At 40.2% G+C, this 15,526-nt stretch overlaps 2 protein-coding genes across 4 annotated transcripts in view; one reads left to right on the forward strand and one right to left on the reverse strand.

Moving 5' to 3' along the window:
• srgap1b (SLIT-ROBO Rho GTPase activating protein 1b) overlaps positions 1-3,156 on the forward strand; it is a 52,694-nt gene extending 49,538 nt beyond the window's left edge. Inside the window, exons 21-22 of the mRNA XM_053508903.1 lie at positions 312-684; positions 811-3,156. Of these exons, the coding sequence (XP_053364878.1) occupies positions 312-684; positions 811-1,191 (754 nt within the window). The 3' untranslated portion in view covers positions 1,192-3,156. The remainder of the gene's footprint in view (positions 1-311; positions 685-810) is intronic.
• Positions 3,157-4,730: 1,574 nt separating this feature from the next.
• kics2 (KICSTOR subunit 2) lies at positions 4,731-15,473 on the reverse strand. 3 transcript variants are annotated; one of them, XM_053508908.1, is made up of 4 exons: positions 15,361-15,473; positions 13,771-14,038; positions 11,664-11,949; positions 4,731-6,531 (listed from the first exon to the last, which is right to left on the reverse strand). In XM_053508908.1, the coding sequence occupies exons 1-4, from the start codon at positions 15,442-15,444 to the stop codon at positions 5,712-5,714; spliced, it is 1,458 nt and encodes a 485-aa protein (XP_053364883.1). In that variant the 5' UTR covers positions 15,445-15,473; the 3' UTR covers positions 4,731-5,711. The 3 variants fall into 3 exon arrangements, with proteins under 3 accessions (XP_053364883.1, XP_053364882.1, XP_053364884.1); XM_053508907.1 differs by having other exon boundaries at positions 11,664-11,952; positions 15,361-15,472; XM_053508909.1 differs by lacking the exon at positions 15,361-15,473 and adding an exon at positions 14,260-14,331 and having other exon boundaries at positions 11,664-11,952.
• Positions 15,474-15,526: the final 53 nt, after the last annotated feature.

A 15,526-nucleotide genomic window follows, 5' to 3' on the forward strand; every position in this document is an offset into this window, starting at 1 on the left:
ACACACACACACTTACTTGTTTCTAAAATCACAACAGAAATGAAAAAGGAAACCTCATGTTTTCTCCACACACATGCACATACACAGATGTAAACTCAACCTCATCTGACTACAGCTGTGAGATATGAGATATTGTTCAGAGGAAATTCCATTCCACTCGCCTGTAGCCGCGTCTGAGTCACACACGCACGTTTCACACTGTTAGACACACTGGCAATGAAACCTTCTCACCAAACCCAATTACTGACCTCCAGAGAAAAAATTAGTCTCTGATTTTCTATTAACTGATTCATCGTGGTGTCCACATGCAGTCACAGGAAGAGGACGGAGGCCCTCCTGCGCCGCGCCCCCGGTCACTGCCATGGTAACGGGCTGGAGCGCAGCTCCCCGCCGGTGACGGTAACGGTGACGGGTCACTTCAGCCCGCGCGAGCTGCTGCGCGGACACGGTGGACACCAGGACAGCCCGGAAACGACGCGTCGCCGCGGAGGACACAACAACAACAACTCCACCACCACAACGACCACGTCCACTACTAACGGCTCCCTGAGCTCGAGCATCAGCCGTCACGAGTCTCTGCGCAGGGAGAGGGAGAGCCCACCCATCCGCCAGTCTCCGTCTTCACTGCACTGCAGCGTCCCTGAACAGCGTACACGCACGCTCAACACGCACACCATGGCGCAGGTCAGTGAGGCACGTTTTAGCCACGATACTCAGTGAAAGAGGCTTTTTAGCATTTTAAATCCACAGTTGAATTAAATTGCAGCTTAATTGTACCTGTAATGTTTAAAACTGTTGTTTTATGTGCAGGATATTGAGGAGACCATGAGCCTGGCCCTGAACGAGCTGCGTGAGCTGGAGCGGCAGAGCGGGAAGCCGGACCTGGTGCTCGACACGCTGGAGCAGATGAAGAGCAGCCCCTCCCTTCCTTCAGGCTCCACCCCTTCCACCCTGTCCAGCCCGTCAGATTCACCGAGCCCGCTGAGTCCCCACAGTCCCCTGCCACCTCTACCTGGCCCGCTGACCCGCCGCTGCCCTGAGCCACTCCCCTCTCCCCGCATGGGCGTTACGCTACGCCCCCCTGCCCTCCGCCCCAAACCGGCCATCCTGCCAAAAAGCAACGCTCTGCCCCCTCAAAAGCCCCCGACCCCACCCCAAACCTTCCCCAATGACAAATCAGGCACTATGTGAGCCTGAAACGGGTTTAACTCGGCAAAAAGCCTGAGGACTAAAATCCACTTACTGAGGGTCAGACAGGGTGATTGTGTTAATACTGAATAGCTTCCAAGCAAGAAGAGTCAACTAGAGTTAGTCTACGATATTATAATCATTTACCGTGTCGTCAGGGTGGTGTGCGTGCGTATTCTTTATATTAAAAAAAAAAATGACTAGGACTTAACCTGTGTCTGTGTGCATAGATACTTTTATAAGGAACACATTCAGAGATGGCAGAGAAGGAAAGTAGGAGAGAGAGAGATTGCAGATGGTTCGGGAATCTGGCTTTGAGAAGCGTCGCTTTTTTTTCCAGTGCAATGCATCATCAGTGCTTTGATTTGCCATGCCTTATGAAGGATAATTCCTGCCAAAAAGGGGCCATCCTTACAGTTTAATGCTGCTTTCCTTGTTCATTTTTTTTACATTGTTTACTTGAGTTAAAGGAAGTGACACAGGTGCATCGCGGGGGAAATCATATCGCATAAACAGTAAAAGGTATTGATAGTGAATGTAGCACCTAGCCTCAAAAAGAGGTACGGGTGACTTTGAAAAAGCCTGAATGTATTAAAGGAGCAATAAGCAAAATGTTCTGTTGGAAAATATTGTGATAAATAAATAAAGTAAATATGACGATAGTCTGTGTGTAAATGTTTTATGTCGATATGTCCATCAGAGGGACGAGACAAATGGAAACCGAAGAGTTGCTTATTGCTCCTTTAACTGAATGTTCCATGTTGTTGTTGTTTGTTTTGTTTTTTTCATTTTTTCCACTCTGATACCACATGAAGCCTTGATCACCACAGAAACCTTCCTGTTCACCGTGGAAACGCAATCTGATCGGACACTCGGGAGGAGGGGAGGAGATCGGACATTCGGAGGGCACTTAATGAGCTTTAATAAAATGGGGTGGATGGGGGACTGGTCGAGGGAAAGGAAAGGGCAAGGAAGGTGTTAAAAAAAAAAAAAAGATGACTGAACCTGTCAAGCCACGCCCTCTCTTTGGTTGTCCTAGTAACACTTCCTTCCATTAACCGGACTAGAAAAAAATGTGATTTTTCATTCATTAAAGGGGATTTTCCGCTCTGCAAGGGGGACACGAAGGGTTCGAAACGGAGAACGATAGATGGTATTAGATTAAAGCTTTTTGTCCTAAGAGTGGAGCGATCACCATTCTGATTTTCAGCCTGTACTTCCAGTGTGTGTGTGTGTGCCTGCCTTAATTTTTTCATGTGTAACAGGTTCTCTCCTGTTAGTGAACTTTATGATTTGTAAAGAATAAGATTTAGAAGTGTGTGTGTGTGTGTGAGAGAGAGGGCTGACCCAAATGTATAGAAATGCTTGATGAAGATGAGAAGGTCTCGTGACTACCAAACAGCCATGTTTTCACTTTTTTATGCACAAATAACGATTCTAATAATTCTCACTTTTTTCCTGATTGTTTCCTGATGACGATTTTTCTTTTCTTTTCTACCTGCAATATTTTATACTTATTTATTGATTCTTGTTAAGTGAATGATTATTTAAAAACCTCGTTTCTACTGGTGCTCTCTCGCGTGACGGCGTGTATGTGCGTGTACAGACATACACACGCATACTTAATCTCCTAAACACTCACACACACATGCACGCCGTGTGTTCACGCGAAAGTGCCTTTCAGGACGTGTGTGTATAGAGGGAGGAGCCTGTTCTGCTACAGATGTGTCGTGTGCCTGTCTTTCTCTGAAGCGTCGTTCCAAGAATGAAATGTTAAGAATAGAGCTCTTTCCAAACATGTAACCACTTTTGAATGAATCATAAGTATGTACATTTAACCCATTGTGACGTTGCACTTTCATGTATAGGACGGTATTCGGCATGTAGCATTATATCATGTTGCAGTGCATTTTAACAAGGTGTCAGAAACTGAATGTCTTTGAAATAAAGTAAAGTTCATATGCCTCACACTTGTTTGGTTTTTTTTTTCCTTTTTGGATGCAAGTGCACATTTATAAATGTATACATTTGTTGTACAGATGTACAGGACTGTGCAAAAGTTGAATAATGGTATTGTTCCCAATGTTGTTTTGTGCTTATTTTCAGAACTAATCATACAACCCAGTTACGGTTAAATCTTAAGAGTTCCATGAGAGCAATATGTAGAGCATTGCATGTGGAGGCATAAATTTTTTTTAATATTTGTAAATGGATTTAAAATGGCAGTAACTAGAATCTTGTAGTTTGGAAACGGATAAAAAGAAAGCGAGTCATTTACCTTAAGATTTGTAATGATTGCATTTGTAAGGTGTAAATAAAAGTAAGTCTTTACTTATATTAATGTATACTGTACAATTCTCTACCCACAATGATATTTAAGTGGACAAAGTATTTACTTTTGCTTGGGATTTCTGCTATTCAGTTGTGATTGGCTTGATTAAATTTTATCTTGACGGCACGGTGGTGTAATGGTCAGCGCTGTTGCCGCACACGTCCAGGATCTAGGGTTCGCTTTCCACCTGTCCTGTTTTTTTTTTTTTTTTTTTGCACGTACTACTTATGCTTAGTGGGTTTTCTCTGGGTGCTCTGGTTTCCTTCCACAGTTCAAAGACTGTGCCTTGGTTACCCTGCCTTGTACACACATGAACAAACAGCACATGTACAGTAAAATGCATTTAAAAAGCCTTTTCTCCCATGTGTACAGAGGTTAAGTTATTTATTTTTTCATTATACTGGGCTTATTTAATGATTAATTTGATGATTGCAAATTGGGAATTGGCTTGAGTATGCAACATACCATCTGAGAATCTCCGATTATCCAAAATCAACAGATCAATTTCACCTGAGGTGTGTGGTATGGTTGTGTTTGAAATTCAAAATTAAATCTGTATATCAGTTTCTGAAAAGAACGTTCAGTGAAGTCTCCGTGTTAAGGCACTTTAAAATCACTTTCAAAATAACTAGTTGCATGCAAAAGAAATAAAACGCCTCTTATCTCATCCTTTCACACACTGCTGCGTATTCTGGTTCAGATATTCGATTGATTTTTATTATTTTTTGTAAACCATGAACTTCAGGTTCACTTTAAACTTAAAGCTCAGATAGTACAGTAGTCAAATCGAAGACAAGCAGTCCACAATTAAAAATGGTGAAGACCAAATCAGGACCAAAAATAAGGCCAAATCAAGCTCAGGTCCAGATCAAAGCGAGGCATGTCAAGATAAAGACAAAACCTTTAAATCGGTTTTGAGACCAGGCATTCAACTAGTTGACTTTAACTGTACATTACATTATATTGTACTAATGATTACAGCATGTGGAGCGGATCCCAAGTAACTCGGGGTGTACCCAAGGCTGGGTACACCCTGAAGGGATGTCTAATCAATAAAATAGGGGCAATTCGAAAATCACAGTCTGTATGTCTGAGAGAAAACTGTCCAAGCATGGGGAGAACATGCAAACTCCACACACGTAGACTAGAGGCAAGATTCAGCAAGGTTTAGCTTTCATAGGAGACATCTTTAGAGAGAAACACAACGACCTGAGAGTTTAATGTTCCAGTTTATTCACAGATAAAGAGTCAACTCATACAGATGGGGGTTGGGGGGATTGGGGGTAATTTTTAATTCTTGTAAAATATTTTATTTTTCACATTGTATAATTTACATAAAAAATGTAAAGCAAAAAAAAATAAATCAGATCAAGAATCATGTAAACCCTAAACAATTTACATTAAGGTGCAGTTGGCAATTTGGCTGAAATTAGCTAAAGCTGTCTAAAGTCAGGCTTTTTTTTTTTTTTTTTTTCCCTTCCCTAGGCTTGCACAATTTTTTGTACAAACTTTTCATGACTGGATGTTTTTGGTCCACGTCATTCCCGTTTCCCCCACCTCTCCACAGAGACCAGCGTTTTTTTTCTTAGGAATGTGAGAAAAACTTCACCAAAAGATGTCCGAAAGTATTCCGATGTAAACATCATAAGCGCTCCAATTAAAGCTATTATTTATTTATTTATTACTCTTTAACACGAACAGTGAAATTATTCCTATGCAATACTGTAAATACACTCCACAAATAATTCATTTTGGATGAATTCAATTACATCCAAACTGTTTAAATAATACCTGAACTTTATTTTAGTAAATTAATTACAGTACAAAATTGTTTTTATAAAATCAACTGATCGCTATTAAAAATGTTAAGCATTGCGCATTAAAATGAGATGAACTGTAATTGGTTTTCCTAGCAGCAGGAGTGCAAATACAATGACTAAAAAAACAACAACTAAAAAACATGGTGGTGTGATTGGTCACAATAGTACACGATATCAAAAGAAAACGACTGGCTACTAGACCTCTGGTGCTTCAAGATTAAAATAAATGGTTATATATATATTTTTTTAAAGTTCAGCAGCAATGACGCAAATAAACTGTATAACCAAATAGCTGAACTAAATTTCAAGTCAGGAGTTTTTACCACTGACAGAAATGAACGCGAGATGTGGAGTAGATCACGTGATCATGTTCAGCCTTTGGAGCCAGGCTTGAGTGAGCTGAAGGGTTTGGAGTTCCTCAGCGAGCTGGAAATCTCATTTAGAAATCCCACGATGTGCGAGTCCTTCTCCGCCTTCTTGCCGTCAAAAATGACGACGAGTGTAAAGTGAGGCTCGGGTCTCATCATAAAGTACGTACTCTGGACCTTGTCGTCGTAAAAGTATGTGACCTTGTCGAGTGTGTTGAGCTCATTGGCACGGTCGCTCATGATCATGATGACGTTGGGCCAGTGGTTCAATGGTCGCTCGCCGCCAGGGACAGAGACCACGGCAGGGAACTGGTCTACGCCTTTAGGAGCCTCCCGATACGAGTGTGGATGATGGTAGCCGTGGCCCTGGAAGCTCTCCATGCCGCGATTGTCAAACACCAGCGAAACATTGGTGGCGTCATGTTTGCGTACGAAGGCCGAGATCTTTCCAAAGTAATCGGGTAAAGTGCGAGCCGTCAGCGCCTTCATCTCAGAGGGGGGAGCTTGCCGACTCAGCGCTTCATGGAAATAGAAGCTGAACTTGGCCAAAAGAGCCCCCTGCAGGCGCTGCAACCACGCGTACAGGTGTGGCGGTTGCACGGCCTTTTGGGATTGCCCGCCGAACAGGTGCTTGCGAGTCTCGCGCTGCCGCTCGAACACTTGAGCCCATGCCTGCAGTTTGGCGTGAGCGCCGTGCAAGTTGAGCAGCGAGGGCAGGAAGTACCATTCTGAGATCTGAGCCTGGCAGCGCAGCAGCTGCGCCAAAACGTCCACTTCGACCTGGAAGCCGCTCTCCAGGCGACACAGGATGGGATGGTGGAACCTGCATCAAAGAGAAACAAAATGGCCGTCATGGACGGCACAAAATGGATGGATAGAAATTAGTTCAGCGGAGAAAACAGATGGAATCAAAGTGAAACATCATGAAAATCCACTCTGCACCCCCTGAGATCCCCAAAACGTGTGTGTGTGTGTGTTTGAGACATTATGCCAGGATGCTTCTCCAGGCTCATTAGTGTTGGAGACCAGAGTCATGAATATGGCACGGCTGCTTTTAGCTCATTACATCACCTCTGTATTCAGAGCCAGCATGCGAATTCTTCACCCCTGACTGAACATTAATTACCCGTCTTAGCAGGCAGCGAGAGAGAGAAAGAATGAGAGACAGGAAAATGAGAGAAACTGAGAAACTGGGGTCTATAAAGGAAAAAAAAAAGGGCAAGCAGAGAGAGAGAGAGAGAAAACGCTTTCCAGTTTATAATCAGGGTATAACTGATGAGTTGCATAATAAAATCAGACAGAATCAAGATCTGGCTTAAAGGGGATGCTGGTAAAGCACAAGGATCACCTCAGCACATGCTACACAACTAGTAGACCAGCGTTTAAAAGTATAGCAGAAGTATCACAAAGTGTTTCCCACTTTCACAGATTTTTATCTGCTAACTGTGTGATCAGTGATTTATTTTAATTAACTTTAAGGAAAGATAAATACTCCATTTTCCCCACATAATCTCCTTGCTTTTTAATACACTTTGTCCATCTGCCAACAAGCTTCAGTATCGCCTTATTAATAATGTTTTAGGTTGAACTGCAAGCTACGAATGTACCGCTGTCTTCACTTATTTATCAGAAGTAAATCTTTGGTCCCCTAAAAGCAGCCCTACAAGGACAAACAGGTAAAAAACTGATGGAGCGTGATCAGAACTATAAGGAGAGTTCAGTGCAATGTTTTTCTGTGACAGGCTGCAAAGTCCCTAAAAATTAAATATAAAAATTCGATTGTTTACACAACCTCAGCAGCAATCCCATTTCCCCTCTTGTCTATTCCAACCACTCAGCGTTCAGCAACACCAGTATACTACATATATACTATACATCACCGGCCTAATCATCTGTCACCATCTGTACCTGTTCCTCACTGGGCTATGACTTAAGTTAGATGCTTTTTTTTAATGCTTGAATGAATCATAGGCCACTGTAAGGCTTCATACGAACAAAACCTTCCTTCACATACAAAACCTTTCTCTGAAACTGCGCAAGAACATAGATTGGACTGAAAATTAGGGGGTAAAAAGACCTGGAGGGAGCTTGGACAACTATTCCTTAAGACTACATTAAAAATACAAGAAAATATCAAGAAATCAGTGGCTCAAGACTTTTGCATAGTACTGAATACAAGTAAGAAATGTTTAACAAACGGACTGTTGCACTTTTTAAACAGTTAAACTACTCAGACCATGCATTTAAACCGACTTCTTCACAAACTCAGTTTTTAATATCATTGGTTAAGTGAAATAACAAGAGCTGTGCAGCATGGGTAGACTGGTGATTTAATTGTTGTGCATTGTGATTTTCTAATCAATTTATTTCCACAGCACTAAGGTCCTAAAGTATTTAAAACTACCAAATGTATCTAATAAGCATTAAAATGTTATGTAACTTGTCTTATTAATTTTTTTAATAAGTGTAATATTAAAAGTGTAAATTGATTCTAAATCAAAAACTGACTAATAAAAGACCAATTCAACTCTATACAGCAAGAACCTTGGATTACGAGCATAAGTTGTAAAGTGGGCTCGTATTTCAAAACACTCAAACCAAATCGAATTTTCCCATAATAAATAATGGAAACTCAAATTATTCATTCCACAGCCCACAAAATAAATACATAAAAATAATTAACACAAAATATTAACTAAAAATATAATAAATTAACCTGCACTTTACCTATAAAAAAATAAAAATAAATCAGATAAGTTTTTCCGTTTGTGCGCGCAGACACTTGTGTGTAAAACTAAAGTAAGCTTCCCTCTCCCCCTTCTCTTCTTACACACCCTTTCTTCACTCTTTTTAAACACAAAAGAAACACTGTTTAATCACAAACATAAACAAGAAATCTCTCTAATGACACTCGATTACAGTAAAGTAAAAATAAAACAAATTTACCTGCACTTTACCTTTGAAATGAATCGCAACAGAGCAGTGTTTCTGTGTAGAGCAGAAAGAAAGAGTGTGTGTGTGTGTGTGTGTCTGTGAAGGCAAAAGTAGGAGGTGTTTGCTGTACACACACGCATACAGACAAAATAAAATATGTTTTACGCACACGTACGTGGTCAGTGTCATATTAAACAGCACGCACATGGACAGATGTTGATTATACCTGCACCAGGACCCAGCAGGGGAGACCCACAATTCCGCAGCGCAATAGAGAAAAACAAGTAGCGCATTCGTAATACATGATACTCGGTACACGTAAACCAAGACTTGTTTGTTTTCCAAATCAAAATGTATTAAAAAATCTCTGCTCGTCTTGCGGAACACTCCCAAACCGCGTTACTCGTAATCAGAGGTTTCACAATAATCTAATTGATCTACCAGCTTTAAAAATGACAAACGTAAAAACAAATATTCGCTCCCTTTTCGCAAAAGAATCAAATACCACTTCAGAGATGTGGAATTTGTACAGGTTTGGAAACAAATTTATTAAGAATATCAGAATTACATTGTTTCTGACTTTGGCATGTTCAACAGACTAAATGGGAAACTGAATATCTCTGTGTTTGGGTTTAAGTGATTGTTGTTACATAATTACCTAATTTCGTATGCATCATTTCATAGTTTTGAATCCCCAGTATTGTTGTAGAATGTAGAAAATAAATCACTAAACAAAAACAAAGAAATTTGAAAATGATCTCAAAGTTTTCAGCAGTAGTGTACAGATGTAGGGAATTTATTTCATTTAACATTACGCATATGAATTACATAATTAAGTCACAACAACGGGCCGTTGTTATTTTAAGGCACGGTGATAAGCTGTTCTGGAACAGTTCGTACAAGAACAGTATTGTGTCAAGTGCAATTACAAAACCCATCAAACAAGACCAAAACCTACCTCTTCTGCAGGGGAGACGTTTATTTAGAGTTACCAGTTACCTCAGAAATCACCAATTAACAAACATCACCTTAGAGCCGTTATGAAGGATTTACAGAACATAAGTAGCAGATGTGTCTCAATATCAACTGTTCAAATGAGATTGTGCATTTTAGATAAACGCCTTCAGCATTGTTTTACAGTGTAGAAAGAAATACAAATCAGGAATGACCACAGAGTTAGAAAGTGTGCTCAAGCATTTATTCATCTATTAATTATTATTTATTTATTTTTCAGCAGGGTCTTGACCCTGAAGTGTTTTAGTCGTTAATATTAATGCCTATAAGGAATTTGTATGCTCCGTTTCAACGCAGACTCCCTATAAGTCCCTGGAACGTTCCTTTCTTTCCTGTTTGGAGTTCATTAAGATGGTCCACTCTCTCCATCCTTCAAGGTCATGGTCATGTAAGCAGGCTTTAATCTCATTCTGGACTAGACGGATGTCAAGCACAGGGCCTGTCAGGGAGCACTCTCTGTCTGATTAATTGATCAGATAACAGTGTAGAGATCCAGTCACATCTACCCTCCACACACAGTCACATCAAATCCCCCCCCCCCCCCGATTACTCACAATCTGGTATTGTTGCTCTCCATCAATCTCTCCCGCCCTCCATCGCTGCATCTCTTTAACAGAGAGCAGAGTTCACCTTGAGCAGAGATCTCACCGTCATTAGACACACACAGCTGCACTGTTACACCGTTTCTTCATGAATAATCCTGTTAGGCTAATGGGACATTTGTGCATTTTTAGCCTTAGTTTTTGTTTTGTAAATAATTAGAAATTAAAAACTACTTGTTCTGTAAATAATAAAAAAAGCTATCAGACAGCTATAATATGTTGAAGTCATCTTATGGAATAACCTTTGCAACTGAAGCAACCTCAGATCATAACACTGCCTCCAGAGGCTTTTACAGTGGACACTATGCATGATGGGTGAATTGCTTCAGGCGCTTCCTTTCTTACCCTGAGATTCACCAATCGCTCTGGTATAGGGTCAGTCTAAACTCATGAACAAATTGGTCATGATCAGACCACATAAACTTTTTCTATTACAAGTCCAATCTTTATGCTCTTTACCAAACTGAAGTCTTTTTTCTAATGAGTCTCACTAACAAAAGTATTATTATATAATACTATATATTAATAAATATTAAATATACTATAAATATTATATAGCTGTCCTTATTGAGTTCTCAATCACATTGTATGTATGGAAATGCCCCCACTTTCACTTTGAAACATAGCTGTTGATATTTTTTTGGCACCAACTGTTTAAGTGATCTCCATTCAATATATTTTTTTTTCCAACCACATGTCTTACACAAAGTTGACAGTTTAGCACTATCCTTCCAGGATTTGATAACGTGTTAAAGGATTCCAGGAATTTCAAATCTCCCTAGTCATTTTCTTTACTTAAAGGCAGCCAAATAATTTGACACTGAAATGGTGACACTTTTTTCCTTTTCTTTCTTTTGGCCAGACAGTGTACGATGTCACCACAATGTTCAATCGATACTAATCGATCCCTGAAGAACATCTCAGTGAAACACTGTTTAGATCAGATTCAAGTGCATTTGCAAAACCACCAAGTACCATAATGAAACTGGCTCTCATTAAGACCTTCCCGACCTACCTCTGCTGCAGAAAAGTTGTTCATTTAGGAGTTACCAGACTCCAAAAAAAAAAAAAAAAGGCCTGAATTTTCATGTAAGGATTAGTAAAAAAAAAAAAAAAAAAAGATTTAAAAAAGAGACAAAAAAGGTGAGATTAGATTGAATTATGATAGGATCTTGAAACAGTGAGATTTTCTCAGGTCTGTGCAGATTAGAGGTCAAATTAGCTTAAGTATTAAAACCCAAGCGAGTGATTAATCCAACAACATTCCTTCAGCATAACAAATATGTGGAAATAGAAATTTAATCTCCATTAAACGTGATTTGTGGTGGGACAATCAGATGAGAACATGCGAGAACCCACAGATTTGGAGCGGTTTTGTATCACATGACTGCACCTTTTCACTTACCTCGAGCTGTATTTGTTCAGGATACTCTCCAGCGTGCTCACCAGTTCCTCTGAGTTCACGTTTTTCTGGCTGCCGAGGCAGTGCATCTTCTCGTAGAGGTCTGCGAGCTCCATCCTGGCCTGCGTGAAGTGGCAGAGCTGCTCGGATAAATGCGACAGCAGCTCCTCCAGGTACGGCGTGGAGCCACTCGGGGCCGGGCGTCCCATGGAGACCACTTTCTTCAGCTCGTTCTGCAGCGACGTGTAAATGGTCCGGATGGAGTCCTTCCTGCTGAAGAAGGACTGACCTCCTTAACAAAAAAATAAATAAATAAATAAAAATAAAAATCACAAACACAACAGTTAACTGATTAACATTCCAACTGAGATCACCTGGGTTAAATCTACAGGAGGAATTTACTTGATAGGCGCACCGATCTGTGTTGTGGCACTATGGCACCACTTGCTGGACAAAACAGAGAACTTTAAGTACTTTCTGAACGATTGTATTGAACGAGATGGGATGGAGTTTGTACAAATCAGCAGGGAGTCATACAGGAAGGGGAATCAATATGCTGTTCCAGTAATCATCAGTCCTCTGATTACAGGGTTCTCTGATGTAAAAACGCCATCATGATCACTATTATGGAAGACTAAACAACATGGCGAAGCTCAATGTTGCCAAAACACTACTATGTCCTATACCTAGAATGACTATAACAGGGTAAGATGGATAGATGGATAGATACTTATTCTATCTACATTTGGATATATTGATCCAAAAGGAATTTTCAAACATTCTGTGGCAAGGATAGTAACACAATAGGCATGTAGCTACAAACTGCAAATCATCAATTTTATAGAGAAAGCAGAACATAAAATATATGTAAATATATCGAAATGTGAGATAAATATGTGCAAATATAGGCAATAAGGATGAACAGATTCAGTGACAGAATAGTGCAAATTGAGATGTGCGACTAAGCGACAGCAATTAAAAGTGACAGCAGTGCAAAAGGTAAGAGTGGTAATGAAAGTCAATGCAGATTAGGGTAAATGATGAGTGGATAAATATGACTTTTTTTTAAAGGAGAAATAAACGTATAATCTGTCGGTAGAGCAGCTCTCTGATAGAAGTCCGTCACTGAAACGTGTTCTTCTGGATAAACCAGTTACTGACAAACTATTCCTGATTTTATTCATTTTAAACTACATGTTAATTTTATACTATAACTACACGATTCTATATTGTGTCACCATCTCTGTAGTGTCTCTAAATCCTGATTCTTTGAAACCGGTAAGACCGACTCATTTCTCTTGCACCCCCACACACATACGTAAAATATAACAGACTTTGGACATTTTATATATTCACTTACACACTGAAAATATTGTATATAATGGTAAATATTGGTATCTAGAGCACTGCAGTGTCTATATTTTGTACAATACATCTAAGCGACTTTACTGATTGAACCGGAAGTAGAACCGTGGTCCATTCATATTTGTAAAAAAACTCAGAACTGGAAATGTCGTAAGTCGGGGACAGTATATGGGACCTTTAACACTAAACAGACATCATCTTTAACTTTCATTCATCATCTCTTCATTATCCTGGGTAGTACAGGTTTGCAGGGGGCCTGGAGCCTATCTGGATAGACTTTGGGTCTGAGGCAGGGTACACCCTGGACAGGTCACGCTCACACACACAATGGGCAATTTGAAACCTAAATAATTAACCTCATCTGCCTGTCTTTGGATAGTGGGAGGAAACCAGGGTACCCGGAGGAAACCCACCAAACACGCTGCATGCAAACTCCATCACATAGACGTTATGTAGGAATCGAACCCTCCACCCTGGAGATGTGAGATAAATCTAAGGGTCTGAACACGAACCCTGGAGAACCCACTATTGTAAATAGTTTAAGCAAGCTAGAAACTGCTGTAAAGATGCTGATTATTTGAATTGTGTGTGTTTGAGCAGGACCAGACTAAGGATCCTGTGATGTAATGCAGCACAAGAATAAACAAGAGATACTGAGCAACATGAGAGTGAACCACCAGTGAGGACCCCATGCCCAGCACACCATCCCTCCCAGCACACCATCCCTCCCAGCCCGGGTTGTTACCGAGTTTTTGCCCGAGGAAGCTCATGCTGTGGTAGGCCTTCTCCGCGGCCGCCAGGTGCGCCAGAGCGGCGAGCAGAGAGCTCCAGATGGCCGCGGCGCTCCTGCTGCTCTGCTCCTTCTCCTTCTCCACGTAGTCTTTAGCTCGATCGAACCAGAACATCCCGAGCTGCGTGAAGAAGCTCTCCAGAACCGCTCGCTCTCTCGGCACCGGCCGCAACTCGTCCTCGCGCAAAGACTCGCCCATGACGGAGGGAGATTCAGGATGAAACTGCAAAGTGAATTCACAGAGCCGTGACACTGCTGTTTAAAGACGTTACTGGAGCTGCTTTAGCTAACAGCTAACCTGGACGGAGTGTTTACAATAAATACACATCAAGTGGAACACACATTAATAATATCAGCGAATATAACTGTAAACATATGCTCGCTTTTTTTGTTTCGTTTAAACAAGCAATCATTTTATGAATGTATATAACAGTATATACATACAGTATAAATATGCGAAAAGACTAAAACGTCGCCATGACAGTTTTCAGTAACAACACTACGGCAAGCCAGAACGGACACGGTCAGTACTGAAACCAGAACGCGCATGCGCAGCTCAACTCACCTCACCCTTACTGTACAGTACATTATTACTAATTAGATACAGCATTCCACAATTGATAATTATGAATAACTTGTTTTCTTTAAAAGAAGGAAAAACTAATAATTGCAAGACTTGATTTTTTCTTTAAACTTTTTTAAGACAATTATAACAAAAAACAAAAACTTGCACAGTATAATAGTTTTGTTGGCAATAAATCGTTCCATCCATCATCCACATAGTAACCGTGGTGCCCAGTGTCAATTACCATTGTATTTATTCCTTTTTTACGACCGTGGTGGGACCTCCGGACAACCTTTACACACTATGGGCAATTGCCCATTAGCTTAGTATATATGTCTTTGGACTGTGGGAAGAAAGCGGAATACACAAAGGAAACTCATTAATAAATCATTAAAAAAGAGCACAAAAATGCCTTTCAGAAAGCTCATGTCGACCAGATGCACTCCCTTTATGTTTTACGCTTTTTTTTTTATTTAATTATATTTCTGTTAAGGGTAGAAAATGAGCATTTCGAGATTTTTAGATACTGTTTGACAATCTGTATTTTTTTGGCATGGTCACTATCAGGCTTCTTAGAAAGCTGAAAAAGAGGAAAGAAATAAAAGATTTAATAATGCCAACAATTTTGGTATATACATAAAACATGAACTATTGTCTATTTATTTTTTTTGCATGTCTGCAGATGTGCAAGAGATGAAGAAAAATTACAACTACTACAACTAATACAATAACAATAATAAATTAACTTATAGATAGATAATACTACAAACATTATTATACAATTTGTAATTGTTTTTTGCCCTTTAGACCCTAATATTTGCCTAAAAATGCTGTTCTTTTCCTATAGACTTTCATATCTTATCCTAAAATCCTAATACATACACGTGGTATTGACAGTTTCTTGAAACAAACATATTTCAGACAAACAGACAAAACAAAATTTAGGCTTAATTCACGAAGTTATTAACCCCAATGCATACTTTTCTCCAAGCAACATCTCCCTCAAACACAGCGAGGGCAATAACACCTCCACCGACCATCATCTCTCCTTTCAGATGAAACATTACATCAAGTTGCCACTCATGCACGTATATAGTCTCATCCATGTTTCCATGGCAGCTACTACTAGCCGGAAACCGGTACGCG

This window comes from Clarias gariepinus, chromosome 12 (assembly GCF_024256425.1).
Source record: "Clarias gariepinus isolate MV-2021 ecotype Netherlands chromosome 12, CGAR_prim_01v2, whole genome shotgun sequence".
Taxonomy (NCBI): Eukaryota; Metazoa; Chordata; class Actinopteri; order Siluriformes; family Clariidae; genus Clarias; species Clarias gariepinus.

Bases quoted from the DNA above. Each gene is read 5' to 3' on its own strand.
- kics2 (XM_053508907.1), bottom strand. From the start codon at position 15,444: ATGTTTCATCTGAAAGGAGAGATGATGGTCGGTGGAGGTGTTATTGCC. The intron at 14,039-15,360 runs GTATGCATTGGG...TTCACTTTGCAG, and splicing joins GAGATGTTGCTTGGAGAAAA to TTTCATCCTGAATCTCCCTC. The intron at 6,532-11,663 runs GTAAGTGAAAAG...TCTTTGATGCAG, and splicing joins CTGAACAAATACAGCTCGAG to GTTCCACCATCCCATCCTGT.